General features: G+C 40.0%; 1 protein-coding gene across 2 annotated transcripts in view; it reads right to left on the bottom strand.

Annotated features, from left to right (window-relative positions):
* CLNS1A (chloride nucleotide-sensitive channel 1A) overlaps positions 1 to 17,722 on the bottom strand; it is a 29,345-nt gene extending 11,623 nt beyond the window's left edge. For both annotated transcript variants that reach the window (XM_082749568.1, XM_082749569.1), the window contains exons 1-3: positions 14,006 to 17,722; positions 6,526 to 6,662; positions 53 to 151 (exon numbers count right to left, since the gene is read on the bottom strand). In XM_082749568.1, the coding sequence (XP_082605694.1) occupies positions 53 to 151; positions 6,526 to 6,662; positions 14,006 to 14,280 (511 nt within the window). In that variant the 5' untranslated portion in view covers positions 14,281 to 17,722. The remainder of the gene's footprint in view (positions 1 to 52; positions 152 to 6,525; positions 6,663 to 14,005) is intronic.
* Between the last annotated feature and the right edge of the window lie 1,657 nt (positions 17,723 to 19,379).

Genomic DNA, 19,379 nt, shown 5'->3' with positions numbered 1-19,379 from the left:
GTGGGATACTTGGTATATAAAAGGAAAAGAATCAATTCTATAGAATACTCACATGCTGATTTATCACTAGGCACAAATCTGAATTCAGCAATAGGTTCACCATCATCATCACTGTCTTCTTCTTCTTCAGTAACAGATTCCTTTGATTCTTCTAGGAAGGGAATAAAAGTAACTTTTTAAATGATGTTTTTTGTTTTGGAAAAAAAGAACCCTAAAATAAATTCATAAAGGATGCTTCCTGATATATCTAAACACTGCAATATAGTTTTTACTTCATAACATGGTTATTTTAGAGCTAAAAAAGACCTTGGGCAGCCTCCCTGGTCTAGTCACACTGTGCCTTACTGAACTCTAAGGATCCCAAGCCCCCTTTGAAGTCATGGTAGGGGTGAGGAAACCCAAACAGGCCTCTTACAAGTACAGTTCCACTGTCATCTGCCTCTCCTACCTTTCACCATGAAACAAAGGATTCAGTAGCAGTTTGTAAACCACTGATGTGCTTTATCACCAATAATTTACAGATGAGAAAACTAAGGCCCATAAAAGTTAGCAAACCAAACAGATAAATTACTGAAGTCTATAGGCAAGAAAAAAATACAAATGTTCAATAAAGAAAACTAGCGCAGGCTGCTGATGGAAGCAGGAACTACTACAACTATTCTGGAGGTATGCATAGCCTATTACCCAGCAATTCCTCATCTATGTATACATTATGTACAGAAGGAGTTTATACATAAATGTTTAGTGAAGTACTGTATGCACTTGTGAAAATTTTAAAAATAAATGCTACTTAAAAAAACAAACAAACATGTATTGTAACCCGGTCATGTGATATTTTATAGACAGCAGTTAAAAAGAAATGAGTATTTTTATGTAACAAAACTCCTAGATTAAAAAATGTAACCAAGTGAAAAAACCAACTACAGAATATATATAAATAATACATTTACTTATTAAAAGTTTAAACGTAAAACAAAACCATTATTTTGCTTATGGATTTTATACATATTCAGTAAAAAATCTAAAAGCTTAGATGGGAAGGACACATAACCACCTTTAGGGCAATGTTTAATTTGGGAGACAGAGTATGGAACAAAATGGAAAAGGTATGAAAAGGATTTCAATGGTACCAATACAGTTTTAGCTCTTTATATATATATATTTTTTAAGATTTTATTTATTTGTCAGAGAGAGCGAGCGAGAGCGAGCACAGGCAGACAGAGTGGAAGGCAGAGTCAGACGGAGAAGCAGGCTCCCTGCGGAGCAAGGAGCCCAATATGGGACTCGATCCCAGGACGCTGGGATCATGACCTGAGCCGAAGGCAGCTGCTTAACCAACTGAGCCACCCAGGCGTCCCTTTATATTTTTTTAAAGATTTATTCATTTTATTTTATTTTATTTTATTTTTTAAAGGATTTTTTAATTATTTATTTTATACACACAGAAAGCTTAACTTAGTTAAAAGCTTATCACAGATGCTTAACTGAGCCATGCACATCTGCCTAAAGATTTGTTCATTTCAGAAAGAGAGAGAGAGAGTGCAATTGGGGAAGAAAGGGAGAGGGATAGGGACAGAAAAAATCTCAAGCAGACTCCCCGCTAAGCATAAAGCCAGACACTCAGCTCCATCTTAGGACCTGAGCAGAAATCAAGAGTCAGACACTTAACTGACTGAGCCTCCTAGACACTCCCAGTTTTATTTCTTTAAAAGACTAATATGAGGGATGAGTGGGTGGCTCCGTCAGTTAAGCCCCTGCCTTTGGCTCAGGTCATGATCCCAGGGTCCTGGGATCGAGTCCCACATCGGGCTCCTTGCTCAGCGGAGAGTCTGCTTCTCTCTTTGCCTTTGCCTGCCACTCTGCCTGCTTGTGCACACTCGCTCTCTCTCTGACAAATAAATAAGTAATAAAATCTTAAAAAAAAAAAAAAAGACAAATAAAAAAAAGAATTTATGTTAGATAAAGAATAATGAAAACTTTTTATTACTCTCTGTACTTTATCATGTTTGAACTGTTTCATAACTTTAAAAAACCAGGTCGGGGCATTGAACATTTTTATTATAAAACTAAACTCTGAAGGTATCTACAGAGTTGGCTTTTTTTCTGGCTGACTCAATTGGTAGAGCACATTGACTCTTGATCTCAGGATCTTAAGTTCGAGCTCCACACTGGATGCAGAGATTACTTAAAAATAAAATCTTCAGGGGCGCCTGGGTGGCTCAGTGGTTAAAGTCTCTGCCTTCGGCTCAGGTCATGGTCCCAGGGTCCTGGGATGGAGCCCCGCATCGGGCTCTCTGCTAGGCAGAGAGCCTGCTTTCCCCCTCTCTCTCTGTCTGCCTCTCTGCCTACTTGTGATCTCTGTCTGTCAAATAAATAAATAAAATCTTTAAAAAAAAAAATCTTCAGGGGTGCCTGGCTGGCTCAGTCAGTAGAGAATGAGACTCCTGCTATCTGAGTTCTAAGTACAAGTCCTTGGGTGTACTGACTGCTTAAAAATAAAATCTTAAAGGAAAAAAAAAACCTTAAAAAATAAATAATATAAAAAATTTACAAAACCAGGTCAACAAAGTACTTAAATAGACTCTCAAAACATGCTCAAACTAATATGAATTAAAGGTGTTACATGCAACTGATGAATCACTAAATTCTACCCCAGAAATTAATAATATACTACAGGTTAACTAAACTGAATTTAAATAAAAAATAACACATAAAAATGTAAATTAAATGCTGTTTAGCATATTAAAGTTACCATTTAAAAAACATTTTATTTCCCTATGCAGATGAAAACAAAGTAGAAAGATTCTTATACTACTATCAAAAGTGTAAACTGATACACAATTTTTGGAAAGTAATCTGACAATATATGTTAAGAGCTTTAAAAATAGCACTTTCAAAGCAGCAATTCTACTCCTAGGAATCAACTATAAGGGGTATCTAAATGCTTTTTTTATTTTTATTTTTTTACTTTTATTTTTTCAAGCCATGCAAGCTGAATGTAGAATGAAAAAAATCTTTATTTTTATATATATATATTTATAAGCAAAGTATAATACATATATGTATCTAATACATATACATAATCACATACATATACATACATTATATACATACAATACATATAATTATATACATACAATACATATGTATTATATACATATCATATGTGTATATATGTATTATACTTTGCTTATTATACATATATGTATATATGTATAATGTATATATACATAATGCATATATGTATATATGTATTATATACATGTGTAGTATATGTATATACATATGTATTATATACATATCATATGTATATATATGTATTATACTTTGCTTATAAATATATATATAAAAATAACTATTTTTTTCATTCTACATTTAGCTTGCATGGCTTGGAAAAATAAAAGTAAAAAAATAAAAATACATGTACATATATATGATATGTATATATACTTTGCTTATAAATATATACATATATACATATATATGTATAAATTTGCTTATATAAGCAAAAAAGGAAAAAAATTTAAATGCCCACTATTAACAATTTTAAATAACAGATTTCATAGGACATTTATCTGTCCTATTGCTGTTATATAGTTATATTGTTATACTGTCCTCTGTAAACAAGGGAAATAATAAAAAAATTGGAGAACTCTAAACAACTCTAAACAGTTGAATTTAATACATTATGGTAGTACCAAACTTTTTCAGTGTTTTAATAAAAATGAAATGTATTTAACTATTATAACTATTATTCTATAACTGAATGAACATCACTTTTATATTATAAAAGTAATACATGCTGGTATAAAAATAATTGAAAGAGTGTGATGTAGTCCAAGGAAAAAGTAAGTCCCTACCATCCTAGTTCCTCTCCCTAGAAATAACATTTAACAATATTTCTTATATCCTCAGGAATCTACCTTGAGGCAAGAAATATAAATACAATACAGTATCTTTGCAATTAAGAAAAATACACAACTATGACCAACACTCATCATCTCATGCTAGATCATAGTATCTGCCATATTTCCAGTCTCTAAACTTTTCTAAATTAACAGTACAAGTAAGTTTTCAGTTATTTTAAAAATAATCTAGTATCCTCAATTACAAGTTGAAAGTCTACTTTAATAAGGTTTATGGAGGTAATCCAAAGAGAAAAAAAACATCTGGAGCTTGGAGAATCAGGATAGGAACAAAGGCTGGGAAAACAGGATCCAAGCACGTGAACTTATGAGAAGAGCTGAATCCCACAAAAACGGAACTAGAGGGGTGCCTGGGTGGTTCAGTGGGTTAAGCCTCTGCCTTCAGCTCAGGTCATGAATCTCAGGGTTCTGGGATGGAGCCCCACATTGGGCTCTCTGCTCAATGGGGAGCCTGCTTCCACCCCTCTCTCTCTGCCTGCCTCTCTGTCTAATTGTGATCTCTGTCAAATAAATAAATAAAACCTAAAAAAAAAAAAAAAAAAAGAAAGAAAGAAACAAAAAAAATCTGGAACTGGAGAACTACTACGTAAATGTGACCCAGGAGGATTCTACTTTTTAGTACGATAGTGAAATCCAACTTAGTTTGGTAAGAAAGATTAATCATAGTCCCATCAATTTCAAGAATATAATCATATAGAGCAAACATTTAAAATACCTATCTCAAACCTACTGAATCCTTACTGCCTAGTCTGGGACTCCTGGTATTTTATTTTTAATGCTCCCCAGGTGTTTCTACAGTGCAGCCACGTTTAAGAACTAAATACTACAAACCCCTCATTTTTCTGGATGAAACTTAGGCTCAGAGAGATGAAAATAACTTGCTTACCAAGTTAATGACAGTCTTATTCAGTGTTTTTTTCTCTTTAGCTACATCTCTAACCTTGAACTCTACCTCTCTAACCTAATTTTCTAACATACATCTTTGGCCAAAGCTAATACTCTCCACTATTTATGGGCATTTCACACCACGAACCGGAAATGACTAGCAAGGTCACCTCTCAGTTTTGCAATTCTATGAATGAATGGCTTACACTAAGTATGAAATAATCTTGTTTATAAAATCATAGCTGTACTTATTTGGAAAGTGAACTTTATGCCCCAAACCTCCTCATTTGGAAATCTTACTACAACCCAAGGTCAACAACTTTTTCTTTTCCTTACCCTCTCTTTCAAACTTCACTAGATTTTTATCTATCTTTGCATTTTTTCCAATGGCAAGTGTTCAAAATCTTTTACCAAAAATATTTTCAGAGAGCTGAATCAGGCAGGACTGATGAGACAGGGTTGCCAAAAGCCTAAAAGTTATTAGATAATTTAATGTCACACTAATTATAAGTCACCATCTTACATCTGAAATGATATTAAAATCCTAAATTGAAGGAGCAGTAGCTTAACAGGCAAACTCACAGGACTGTCTCTTATACACTATTTCGAAAGAAAGGCAACATTTTATTAGTTTTATTATTTTATTTATTTTTTAAGGTTTTATTTCTTTATTTGACACAGAGAAAGAGAGAGCATAGGCAAGGGCGGGAGCAGGGAGGGAGAGGAAGAAGCCGAAAAAGTGGAGCTTGATCCCAGGACACTGGGCATAAGCTGAGCTGAAGGCAGATCCTTAACCAAATGAGCCACCTAGGCACCCCACACCCCATTATTTTAAAAGCACAAGTTCAGTAAAAGTGTAACAAATTGTCCTTTCAGTCACAAAGCTCTGCATTTCTACAAAAGTTGAGCATATTAAACTGACACAACATAAGAATAACTTCTCACTTAGTTACACTTACAAAAATTAAACACAAGTTTTAATTTTGTGCCTAATTTGTTTCTCATTTGGCATTCTTACAACCCATTGTCAACAATCCCCCAAATGGATTTTTTTCTCTTTTTTACCCCTTCTTTCATCACTTTCACTAGATCTTTATGGATCTAATTATTTCAATAGCAAAAATTGGGAATCTTGTACTACAGGGTTTCTCAACTTGGACACTACTGACATTTGGACTGGGTTAATTCCTGATTGTGGGAGGCTATCCTGTGCCTTGTGGGGTGCTAAGTAGCATCTCTGGTCTCTAACTACTAGATGTCAGTAGCAGTCTACTCCCCTTCCAATCATGACAATCCAAATGTCATTGCCTAAAGGGGGGGGCACAACACTGTCCCCTCACTGAGAACCACTTCTCTAATAAAACAAAACAAAAAACCAGGTTCTACACTAAACTCTTGGAAGCACAAAGTATACTGATCTATGCTTCTAAGGGTGCTAAATATAAATGCCTTTACAAAGAGAAAGAATAAACAAGTCAATGTAAGAGGAAAAAGTAGAAATATAAATCCACAATAAATGAAAAATTCTAAGTGCAAATACATAGAAAATAAAAAGTACTGTCCAAATTATTTTACTGAGTTGAAATTTTGCTTAATAATCTATTACCCAAAATTGGTCAATGGCTTGAATATTAATGATCAAGACCTTTTTTTAAATATATGATATTTAATATTCCACCAAAAGAAGCTCAAGATTAGATTACACCATACATACCTCCAAATTTGGCATTCACCATAACATACAAATGCTCTCGTGGATAGGCATTTAGGTCCCTGGACACGGCATGCAAGCTAATGGTAGGATATTCCAGTGAGAATCCTAATCCAGAGCCATCTAACCAAGACAGGCGGCTGAAAAACAGGTGTAAAGTAGATTATTTTAAGAAATTAAATCCTAATTTAGCCCTAAAGATTATAAAGGTTCAGCTTGGACAGTTTTATGCATGTGAATAAATTCAAGCTTAGTGTTTAGAAATACTCCTTTTTTTTGCCCTAAAGATATTTTTTAAAAATTTATTTAACAGAGAGACACAGCAAGAGAGGGAACACAAGCAGAGGAAGTGGAAAAGGGGGCTATCTGCTGAGCATGGAACCTGATGCGGGGCTCGATCCCATCCCAAGATCCTGGGATCACAACTCAAGCTGAAGACAGACGCCCAACAACTGAGCCACCCAGGCACCCCTAGAAATATTCCTAAAATAATGAAATTCAGCAGCAGGAATTGACTTTCTTTAAAACCAATTCTGTTGGGGCGCCTGGGTGGCTTAGTGGGTTAAATCCTCTGTCTTCAGCTCAGGTTGTGATCCCAAGGTCCTGGGATAGAGCCCCGCATCAGGCTTTCTGCTCAGCGGGGAGCCTGCTTCCTCTTCTCTCTCTGCCTGCCTCTCTGCCTACTTGTGATCTCTGTCAAATAAATAAATAAAATCTTTAAAAAACAAAACAAAACAATTCTGTTAAGTTCTCTTCTCCTCTAGCTAAAAATTAAAAAAAACCTTGAAATGCAATTTCTTTTTTTTTTTTTTTAAAGTATCCTCTTTTTTTTAAGATTTTATTTATTTATTTGACAGAGAGAAATCACAAGTAGGCAGAGAGGCAGGCAGAGAGAGAGAGAGGAGGAAGCAGGCTCCCTGCTGAGCAGAGAGCCCGATGCGGGACTCGATCCCAGGACCCTGAGATCATGACCTGAGCCGAAGGCAGCGGCTTAACCACTGAGCCACCCAGGCGCCCTTGAAATGCAATTTCTTAAGTCACATGTGTTTCTATGCCTTTCATCCTGGTTCTTATCTGGAATGTCTTCAGGTGCCTTGCTTTTGCAATTCCTCCTCAACTGGTTAAGTCCCAGCTCCTCCTTGAGTCATCCCTCCAATTACTCCATTACATAATGATGTCTTCTTTTTCTGAATTGCACTTATGTGCAGTAATAAGCCATTTAGCACTTAACTCTGTGGTAATGGATCTCAGATGTACCCTGACAGAATATGAGCTACTTGACAGAACCTGTCATATTCCTTTATTTCATGTTCTTCAAAACCACTAGCATTAGTGCTCAGCATATAAGTATGCAATAAACTCTTGGGAGTAACTTAATTTCTCCACAAGTAAGACATTAAATGACATATACATGAAATGGCTGTCATCATACTTACCACAAGTTAGATAATACTTATCCCATTGAAAGACCTGAAGCCTTTCAGTTATTCTGCAGCTTTAAAAGAAAGCCACAAATAAGAAAAGTCTAGTTTTCCCTCAAAAGTGGCCAAATGCAAATATTTTATTGGGATAATAAAGGAAATATATCACCAAAATCAGTATGTTGAGTTTTGAGTAAAGGCTGGCTAATTTTATGGCAATACTTCCCATATTTTACCTTAGCAGGGAAAAAAGTAGCAAAAAGATCCTTAAGAGACCACACAACAAAAACGTTAATGGGGTAAAAGTTAATGAGATATAGTGGCTGCACAGGATTGGAGACAAATGGAGACTGACTGCTAATGAGTGCCAATTTCTTTTGGGGTGATGAAAATATTCTAAAATCAATTGTGATGGTTGCACAACTCTGTGAGTAGACTAACAACCACTGAATTGTATATGTGAATTATCTCAATAAAGCTTTTATTTAAAAAAGAAATTAATACAATAACACCCTCATATCATTCTACTTTTTACATAATTTTAACAAGCCTGGTTGCCTAATTTCTAAGCAAGCAAAAACAAATACAGTGATGAACCTAGGACTCCCTCGGGCCAGAACAATGACAGCCCAGCAGTCTGAGACCACTCATATTCCATGTAAGGGGAGAATGAACTTGACACCTTAGTCCACCTAAAGAAAATCCATGTCTGAGAACACAATTAAGTGTATATAATACATAACCCTCACTTATCAGAAGCGAAAACAGAATTAGATGATGTAAAAATACGTACAACTCTAAGTAGACAAAAATGCAATGACTTGTACACTAAAAAAAGCAAAAGTAGGAAAAGATGCACTGTCATTTGCAAGGATTTCCATTCAACATATTTATTAAAAAAAGAAAAAGAAAACCTGGGAGGCTTAAAATGATAAATCGTAAGAAGCTTAAAGAGGTAAGCTCAAGAAATGATTTCCCAGAATGATTCATTCCATTAGTTTCAGAGAAATAGATTTTACTATTGCAATTGGATTGTGTGTGGTATACATACATATCTTTCCTGTCCACTGCTTTTTTCTTCTTCTTTTTTTTTTTTTAAGATTTTATTTATTTATTTAACAGAGAAAGATCGCAAGTAGGCAGAGAGGCAAGCAGAGAGAGGAGGAAGCAGGCTCCCTGCCGAGCAAGGAACCCGATGCAGGGCTCGATCCCAGGACCCTGAGACCATGACCTGAGCCGAAGGCAGAGGCTTTAAGCCACTGAGCCACCCAGGCGCCCCCCACTGCTTTCTTCTTAATGGGGAAATGAAATAGTGCTCACATATCAAAGAAGTAATGCTAGTCCTTTACTAGAACTCTATTATTTTAAGCAAATAAACTGCCTTTTCTCACTTCAAAAATGGCCAGTATCATCACAACTCAAAAGTGATAGTCCAAATTTGGGTATCCAAAATCATTTCAAATATCCAGAGCCATAAAACTTTAATAACTCAATTAGAAGATGGAAAAACTAAAATATAAAGTGGACTCACCACCTATCAAATTATGGTCTTCATTTTTTTTTTTAAGATTTATTTATTTGAGGGGCACCTGGGTGGCTCAGTGGGTTGAGCCTCTGCCTTCCGCTCGGGTCATGCTCTCAGGGTTCTGGGATCAAGCCCCATATCGGGCTCTCTGCTCGGCGGGGAGCCTGCTTCCTCCTCCCTCTCTGCCTGCCTCTCTGCTACTTGTGATCTCTGTCAAATAAATAAATAAAATCTTTAAAAAAAAAAAAAAGAGGGCGCCTGGGTGGCTCAGTGGGTTAAGCCGCTGCCTTCGGCTCAGGTCATGATCTCAGAGTCCTGGGATCGAGTCCCGCATCGGGCGCTCTGCTCAGCGGAGAGCCTGCTTCCCTCTCTCTCTCTCTCTGGCTGCCTCTCCATCTACTTGTGATTTCTCTCTGTCAAATTAATAAATAAAATCTTTAAAAAAAAAAAAAAACATTTATTTATTTGAGAGAGCAAGAGGAGAGGGAGTGGGCAGAAAGAGAATCCCAAGCAGACTCTCCGCCAGGCTTGCTCTTACAACCCCAAGATCATGACCTAAGCCAAAGTCAAACCAAGAGTCCGGCACTTAACCAACTGAGACACCAAGGCACCCCTATGGTCTTTACTTTAAAAAGCACATAACTGGAGCACCTGGGTGGCTCAGTGGATTAAAGCCTCTGCCTTCGGCTTGGGTCGTGATCCCAGGGTCCTGGGATCGAGCCCCACATCGGGCTCTCTGCTTAGCGGGGAGCCTGCTTCCTCCTCTCTCTCTGCCTGCCTCTCTGCCTACTTGTGATCTCTGTCAAATAAATAAATAAATAAATAATTTTTTTAAAAAAGCACATAACTGCTTTGTAGTTCCTTATACATGGACATGGATATGCACTCTACAGAACAGAAGCAAAGTCTACTCAAAAGCAACATTTACTCTGATCACCATGTTCTTCTTCATTTTTCCACATATTATAGAAGAAAAGCCCTCCCAAACCAAAATATCTAATTAACTACACCCAACCCAAAGAAGCCATGAGTCACAAAAGGGAAAAAACAAATAGATAGTAATACAGAGGAACATTTTGCTAATTTCTAATGCTTCTGAACAAGTATGATCATTATACCTTATTCCTGGCATGAGGTGAAGAACAGGAAAGAGATATGAGGTTTTGATTTTGAGTTGGCTTAACTATTTGTTTTAAAATTTACTTTGGCTTAAGATATATTTTAACTACCTACTTTATCCATTTCAAATGCTCTATTTTGAATAATTCATGCCTCTGTTCCGTTCCCCACCTGGGTAAAAAAGTCAATTTCCTATGAAAACTCAACTTTGAAAATAAGCCCAAGAGTTCTGTATCTCTCAACACACATCTGAGAAACCACCTAAAATTAAATCAGACCCTATCTCTCTTTACCGAAAATCCTAAAATAATGTTCTCAAAGCTTTGGGCAATAAGCCAAACTCATAGAACATGCTCCTTCTTCTTTTTTTTTTTTTTTTAAGATTTTATTTATTTATCTGACAGAGAGAGACCAAGCAGGCAGAAAGGCAGGCAAAGAGAGAGAGAGGAGGAAGCAGGCTCCCTGCCAAGCAGAGAGCCCTATGCGGGACTCGATCCCCAGACCCTGAGATCATGACCTGAGCCGAAGGCAGAGGCTTAACCCACTGAGCCACCCAGGCGCCCCAAACATGCTCCTTCTTCAGTTTTATTATTTGTCCACCCTTTTCCCTTCATTCCCTCGATGAAGATGGTGTGTGTATTATATACTCTGGCACACACTAAATATTGTTTCTTACCCTTGCCTCTGAGCATCCTGTCTCTTCTAAATAGAATGTTACCCCTTAGCCCCACCTCATTAACCTGGCTGTTAATCCCCATTTGTCATATCCTCTAGGAAACCTCTGTTGAGGCCTTGATTCTATCAAGACCTGGAAATGCCTGGGGGAAAGAAAAGTGGAAAGAGACCAAGAAGGTAATGCTAACAAAGAGTAAAGAGTGATGAATAAAGCTGTCCATGGTACTCAGAATATTCTATTCTTCTTTTACTTTTTTAAAAGATTTTATTTATTTATTTGACAAGCAGAAATCACAAGTAAGCAGAGAGGTAGGCAGAGAGAGAGAAGGGGAAACAGGCTCCCCGCTAAGCTGAAAGCCCGATGCGGGGCTGAATCCCAGGACCCTGAGATCATGACCTGAGCTGAAGGCAGAGGCTCAACCCACTGAGCCACCCAGGTGCCCCCAGAATATTCTATTCTTAACTTAGATAGTGGATATACAGGGGCTGGTTTAATTATAATTCTTTAAATCACCCATATATAATGTATATTCCTTTTTGTATGTATATTTTACAAAAATATTTTCTTAAAGAAGGTAAGAGATTTCTCAGTGAAAAGCTGATATGAAAATTTTTTGAACATATGACCTTAAAAGAAATTTCTATTTCTTCAGTGTGATAACTATATTGTGATTATACAGGACAATGTCCTTGTTCTTAGGAGATTTTTGCTGAAGTATTTACAGACGAATGGACAACATGCCTGCAACTCTCAAACAACTCAGAAAAAAGATAAGTGTGGTAAAATGTTAACAAGTGATGAATGTTTGTCTATGTGTATTAATAAACAACACTTGAGATTTTTCTTTAGGTTTGAAGTTTTTCAAAATGAAAAGACAAGCATAGGGCCTTGTCTTCCTTTCCCCAAACAGTAGTTACATTATAGAAAGAGTCAATATACAGCACTCTCCGCCGTTTAGAATTGCTCTCCCAAGATCATTAAAGATCTCCTTGTCATTACCCATCAGATGCTTTCAGATTTTGACTGCTTCACCCTATTGTCTGTTCTTAAGTCTCTTCTTCCATACCTATCTTACTATAGATATGCCTTGGCCCTCTTCTCTTCTGGTGTATCTAACCCATCCGCCATGAGTATACGCTAAGATAGAGTGTGTGTGTTGGGAGAGTATTAACCATAGAGATTAAGACACTCTTGTGTCCAACTAATCACACATGTCCAGACCAAACTCATTATTTGCACCTCACCCCCAACTTGCTTTTCCTCCCATCTCTATTTCCTCTCTCAGTGATTGGTCAAAATTCCTAAGCTGTCCTCAATGTTTTAGACTTTACATTTTCTTGTGTGCTCTGTGGTAGGCAAAAATTTGCTTCCCCCAGGACTTTCAACCCCCTAGTGTCAAGCCTATGAATATATTGTCACATGGCAAGAGAAAACCTGTATATGCAATTAAGGTTACTAATCAGTTAACAACAGAATGGAGAGATCATCCTGGATATTCTGTGTGGGTCCAATGGTATCACATGAGCTCTTTTTTTTTTTTTTTAAGATTTTATTTATTTATTTGACCGAGATCACAAGCAGGCAGAGACTGGGGGAAAGCAGGTTCCCCGCTGAGCAGAGAGCCAATGCGGGGCTCGATCCCAGAACCCTGAGACCATCACCTGAGCTGAAGGCAGAGGCTTAAACCACGGAGCCACCCAGGCGCCCCGGAATCACATGAGCTCTTAAAAAGAAGAGAAATTTCCCTGGCTGTAGACAAAAGTGATGCATCAGTAGAAGTCAGACAAATTTCAAGGATGGGAAGGATTCAATGTGTCATTGCTGGCTTGAGGATGACTGAAACCGCGTAACAAGGAAATAGGGACCTCAGTCCTACAGCTACGATATTGGAGACACATCTGTCTTACGGCAAAATTACAGTGCTCCAGGAGGCCAAATAAAAGGGCAATTCCTCCTAGGAATGGAAATGGGAGTCAGAAATGGGAAACGAGAAATGGGAGTCTCAGTCTCTCTTGGATCTGATCTCAGTTTGCGTGGGGTTGAGGATGTTCCTCTCCCCATCCACACCTACAGAAGAAAAGCCGTACTTCTTCTTCTTTTTTTTTTTTTAAGAATTTATTTATTTATTTGACAGAGATCACAAGTAGGCAGAGAGGCAGGCAGAGAGAAAGAGAGGAGGAAGCAGGCTCACCGCTGAGCAGAGAGCCCGATGCGGGACTCGATCCCAGGACCCAGGGATCATGACCTGAGCCGAAGGCAGTGGGCCCAACCCACTGAGCCACCCAGGCGCCCCGAAAAGCCGTACTTCTTAACTAAACTTTTAAAATCCTCCACAATCTGCTCTAAACTTAGATATTTTGCCCAGGGCAACACCTTCCGCACCTTTTCACAGGCAAGACAGGCACAAGGATGATTCTCAACTCAGGGGCTGGAAACTCAAAATCTTAAAACGAAACCCTGAATAAAGAGCGACGCACTCAGCAGACGTCGGGAAAACAGGTAAAAGCATAATCAATGAGAGAACTCCGTGTGAGAAAGAGGAAGACTCGGGAGAAAGGGACACCGGAACAATCGAGTCTTCGCCCCGGCAGAGGCCCCCCTGAGGCGACCCAGAGCTCGCGCGCTCCACCTCTCAGCAGCCCGCGAGGTCGCGGTCTCGTCCCCGCCCCGCCACTCAGCCGCGACAGCAGGAGGAAGGCGGCGCGCAGGAAACTGACACAGGGGAACAGGGACCCTGCCTACCTCTCAGCGATGTACAGTGTGCCGGTGCCGAGGCCCTTGCCGTTCAGCACAGCCTCGGTCTCTGGCTGCTGCTGCCGAAGCCCCTCAGCCGAGCCAGGCGGCGGGAAACTTCTGAGGAAGCTCATTGCAGCAGGGAGCGTGGAGACACGAACCGGGAGGATGCTGAAGCACGTCGGCTCGAGGGGCAAGCCTCGCCCCGCCCCGCCCCGGAAACGGTGGCAATCACCCCGGAAGAGCAACTTAGTCCGCCCCGGAATTTGAGCCCCATCCACCATAGAGACGAGTCGTCCGGGGGCTGGCTCCCGGAGGCTTGAGAGGACCCGGCCGCGTCGGTCACGTGACTCCCTTCTCCGGGCTTCGGCCCCGTCGCGGTTTCTTAGGCTCCGGGCTTGAAAAGCTGAACTTTCTCTCCGGCATCCTAGTCCTGCGTCGTCACAGCAACCCTCTGAGAGAGGAAGCACAAGGAATGATAAACTCTTTTTTCTACAGAGGAGGAACAGAGGCCTGAGCCTTGGACAGGAATCAAAGACCGCGTCATCTAGAGATCCGAAGTCTAAATAAGGGCTCACGGCTTTTCTCGCCTGCGCGGGCCTCAGCCTGGCGCGTCCACATCTCAGTTTAACGGCCGTGCCTCCGCCATCAGTCTAAGTTGAGACGCTGCCCCAGTGCGGGAGCTGCGTATCCCCTCGTCTCGGGCGGGCAAACAAGCCCAAAGAGGTAATGAACTCTGGGTGAAGAGTTGGCTATGTCAGGGAGGACATGGCGCCCTGAAAGGAAAAGAATTCGTCGGTCAGATTCGGAACCCTTGCGTTATTTCTTCGTTGGGCACTGAAGAACGAAGTAATATGAGCAATGAAAACTTTCATCAGGAAATAATTGGTAATGGGTAACCGAGTGTTCTGTGTCAGGCACTGTTCCAGGCCCTGATTTCCTCTTTATGCTAATTATATGAGAAAGCTATTATTGATCCAGTTTTACAGATGGAAAACCTGAGGCATTAAACTGAAGAGCGAGGGTTTAGCCGGGAGAGACCTAGTGGAATTGAAGTCAGTCAGTTTCTAGGCCAAATTTTCTAGCCTGTGAAATCAGTATACTCATGCCTATACCAGCATTGTTGAGGCTGATGACTGGACATGTGGAACAGCTGCATTTCTATCTACTGAAAGAGGAGTCTTAGGTTGTTTTGTTTTGTTTTTTTTTAACTAGGCTTCGTTTGTTGGTAGCGATACTGGAGGAGGGGTACGCTGAGCTGGGAGAGTATTAGAAAGTTGTTCCCACAGTATAGGTGAGACAGTGGCAGTGAGAATGAAAACAGAGGAGTCTGGAGCTATTACAAAGGTAAAATCCTCAAAATCTGGAGAGAGACTGAGAGAAAGAAGGTGGTGAAAATGCACATGAGGATGGATGAAGAGAGAGAAGTCAAGGATGATTCCCAGGCAAAGTGAGTGCGTGGATGCTGGCTCATTTCTCCAAGATGGAGAATTCAGGAGGAGGAGTAAGCTTTGAGAGGCGCTAACAATCTCATATGGGAAATGGAGAGTTTCAGGGTTCCATGGGACAGCTACATGTGGTTGACTATTTAGAAAAGCAGCCAATGCTTTGTTCAGAAATGGAATCTCCTAAATCATGCAGAGAGAAAATTGGCTAAGACCTGTATGATAATTTCATATCAACTTGACATAGTTTTCATAGTGTCTTTGTAGAAAGTGCTAGTCTAATGGTGAAACATTTTATTCAAGTTTATAACTGAAGAAAAGAGATAGCTATGACAAAGAGCTCTTCACCTGTTACAGTGACAGGCTCAGAGGAGGCATTTAAGCAAATGTATGTCAAAGCAAACAGGCATATCAGTAAGAAATTAAAGCAGGGCAGGATTTGTTCCTTTGCCTCCTATATATCCCAATGAGTAACAGAAGCACTAGGCCTAACAGGTCTCACTTATGTATAGTGTTTTACTTTTCAAAAGAATGTTTTTCTCATCCATTGTCTCCTTTGATCTTTGTAATAATTCTGTAAGGTAGGCATGGGGGCTGTTACTATGCTCACTGTACAGATAAGAAAACTGAAGATCAGAGAAAGTAGGTGATTTCCTGCAGGCTACATTACTAGTACTTTAGAAATTAAATTCCTTCCTTTTTATGTCAGGTTCAGTGTTTTCACTACAAACCATCACCTTTACAACTAGTTAGCAGAGAGGTATAAGGATGTTCCTGCCTTTTGGTGATAGTAAGAATTAAACCTCCTGTATGTCCGTTCTTACTAGGATCATACTTTTAATAGTCCTCTTAAGACTTGAAGATGAGTGATTAGAGTTGAAAGAAGACTGGTGAAAACTTTGTTTTCAGGACTAGATATCCCCTGAGATTCCCAGTCTTCCTTCCAGCATGACATCTGACACGTTGTGGCTGACAACTAGGACCTCAGTGGGAGCTATTAGCTGGAATACCTTTCCATGGCCTCTCTGTGTAGCCTGAGCTTCCACACAGCTTGGTAGCTGTGTTTTTTGTTTGTTTGTTTGTGTGCATGTGTGTATGTGTGGTTTTTTTTTTAAAGACTTTATTTGACAGCAAGAGAGGGAACACAAACAGGGGCAGTGGGAAAGTACAACTTTCTGCTGATCAGGGAACCTGATGTGGGGCTCAGTCCCACATCCCACATGACCCTGGGATCATGACCTGAGCCGAAAGCAGACGCTTAATAACAGCCACCCAGGCGCCCTGGCAGCTGGGCTTTAAAGGTGAGCATCCCAAAAGAGAGACTGATAGAAGCTGCTCTTCTAACCTTGCCTTGAAAGTTACAGAGTGGGACGCCTGGGTGGCTCAGTTCGTTGGACGACTGCCTTCGGCTCAGGTCATGATCCCGGAGTCCCGGGATCGAGTCCCTCATCGGGCTCCCAGCTCCATGGGGAGTCTGCTTCTTCCTCTGACCTTCTCCTCGCTCATGCTCTCTCTCTCACTGTGTCTCTCTCAAATGAATAAATAAAATCTTTAAAAAAAAAAAAAAAGAAAGAAAGAAAGTTACAGAGTGTGGCCACAAGTAGGATCTCCTGGATTTTTCTTTTTCTTTTTTAATGAGCCTTGTAGTGTTATATGCAATGAAATGCCTGCAGCCCTGGCTGCCACCTTGACTCACTACAGCTTTGGGAGAGTCTTTGAGACAGATGTACCCAGCTAAATGGCCCAGATTTGTGATCCACAGAAACTGTGAGATAATATTTGTTGTTTTAAGTCACTAAGTTTTGGGGTAAACCTAACAATAACCGATTAGCTAAAGAGAAGTGAGAGAGAACCTTGAATAGTGTTGAGTCATTGTGCTTCTCCTTATACACTTGACTTGGCAAGCTTGTCCATGCCCATAATTTCAATAATGCTGTGCAGGGACTCCCAGATTTGTATCTCCATCCCAGAACTCTCTTGTGAACTACAGACTTTTACATCCAGCAGCCTGCTAGACTTCTGTACTTGGCAGTTCCACAGACACTTCTCATTCAGCTTATCAAAAGTTGAACTTGTAAACCGTGGACTTTGGGTGATAATGATGTGTCTCAAGGTAAGTTCATTGGTTGCAACAAATGTACAGCTCTGGTGGGGAATGTTAATAATGAGGGAGGCTGTGCATGACTGGGGGCAGGAATATATGGGAGATCTGTGTATCATCCCCTCAGTTTTGCTGTGAACTTAAAACTGCTCTGAGAAATAGTCTTAATAAAAATCTGAATTTGCCATCTTCTCATTCAATTCTACTTTTTCTTCAGTGTCCATTCTATGGAAAAATACCACCTCTGTTTAGTTGCTCAAGTTAGAAACCTGGAATTTATTATTTCTTTGTTCTCCCTCACTCTTCATATTCAGTAATAATAATAATTAAAGACAGCAACTAACATTTATGGAGGGCTTACTATATGCTACGTACTCACTGTTCTAAGCATTTTATGTGTATCAATCTTCATAGCAATCCTAGGAAATAAATGCTGTCATGATTCCTGTTTTACAGATTTAAAAAAAAAAAAGTCAGGACGAAGTAACTTGCCCAAGGTCCATACCTACTCAGTGGCAGAGCTTGATGTAGAATCTGTGTTGTTGGGCAGCAAAGCATGCACCCTTTAACCACTATATTCTACTGCCTCCAGTCAACCAAGTCCCGTCACTTCTTAACTACCATATCATGAATCTGACCCCTCACTCCTCCACTGTTGTCCACTCAGGTCCTCTGTCTATTAAACCACTCTAAGAGCCTCCAAACCGGTCTTAGTTCACTGAACTCAGAGACCTCATTGTCTTTGGGGAAGAGGTACAAGAAATTATAATCTTTGTTAAATGTTGTATTGAAGGCCGCACCAAGTGCCAAGGGATTGCTCTGCATGAGAACCTAGAGAACTAGGAGAATGTGACATTTGAGCTGGGACTTGAGGATGAGGAGTTTAAAGATAAAAAGTACAAGTGGAGGTAATTCCTATTTGTTGCACAGAGATAGGAAGGACCATGCAGTCTTTAAGGAATTGCAAGAATTTGTGGCATATGACAGCATGATGGGGCTGGAAAGTAGGCCAAGATGGTCTGGAAGGGGCCATGTATATAGCAAGCCCTTGGTGAGTGACTTGCCACAAATTATCGCTGAAATCTGTAGCATTTTGCTAAAACAATGGTGCAATGATAAATAAGCCTGGCCGACTGCCCTGCCGTTGAACTCAACTTAGCAGCTTTTCTGCCTCTTACCATGACTTGAGGTACATTTCCACTGTCATGAAACCATAATTCATGAGGGGCACCTTGGTGTTCAAGTTGGGTAAGTGTCTGACTCTTGATTTTGGCTCACGTCGTGATCCCATGTTGGCCTCCATGCTGAATGTGGAACCTGCTTAAGATTCTCTCTCTCGGGGTGCCTGGGTGGCTCAGTGGGTTAAAGCCTCTGCCTTCGGCTCAGGTCATGATCCCAGGATCCTGGGATCAAGCCCCATGTCGGGCTCTCTGCTCCACAGGGAGCCTGCTTCCTCCCCTCTCTCTCTCTGCCTGCCTCTCTGCCTGCTTGTGATTTCTCTCTCTCTGTCAAATAAATAAAATCTTAAAAAAAAAAAACAAAAAGATTCTCTCTCTCCATCTTCCTCCACTCCTCCCCACCAACTACCCTCCCACTGCATGCAAGTGCTCACTCTTTCTCTCAAAAAAAAAAACCCACAAAAACTAGACTGTGTTGTTTCTTTTTTTGTGGGAAGGGGATGGTTGGAGGAGTGGGTACCATATATGCTATGGTGATGTTCCTAAATTTAAGGATTTGAGGTCTCTGTTAACATAACGTGGACAGTGTCATGTGTGAGCAAAAGTTAACTTTTATAAGGTAATGCGTGATGCATATGAATAAACAAGTGAAATAAAAT

Source organism: Mustela nivalis (assembly GCF_964662115.1).
Source record: "Mustela nivalis genome assembly, chromosome: 9".
In the NCBI taxonomy this organism is placed as follows: Eukaryota; Metazoa; Chordata; class Mammalia; order Carnivora; family Mustelidae; genus Mustela; species Mustela nivalis.
The sequence above is the reverse complement of the archived record's forward strand: the minus strand, read 5'-3'. Positions and strand labels throughout refer to the sequence as shown.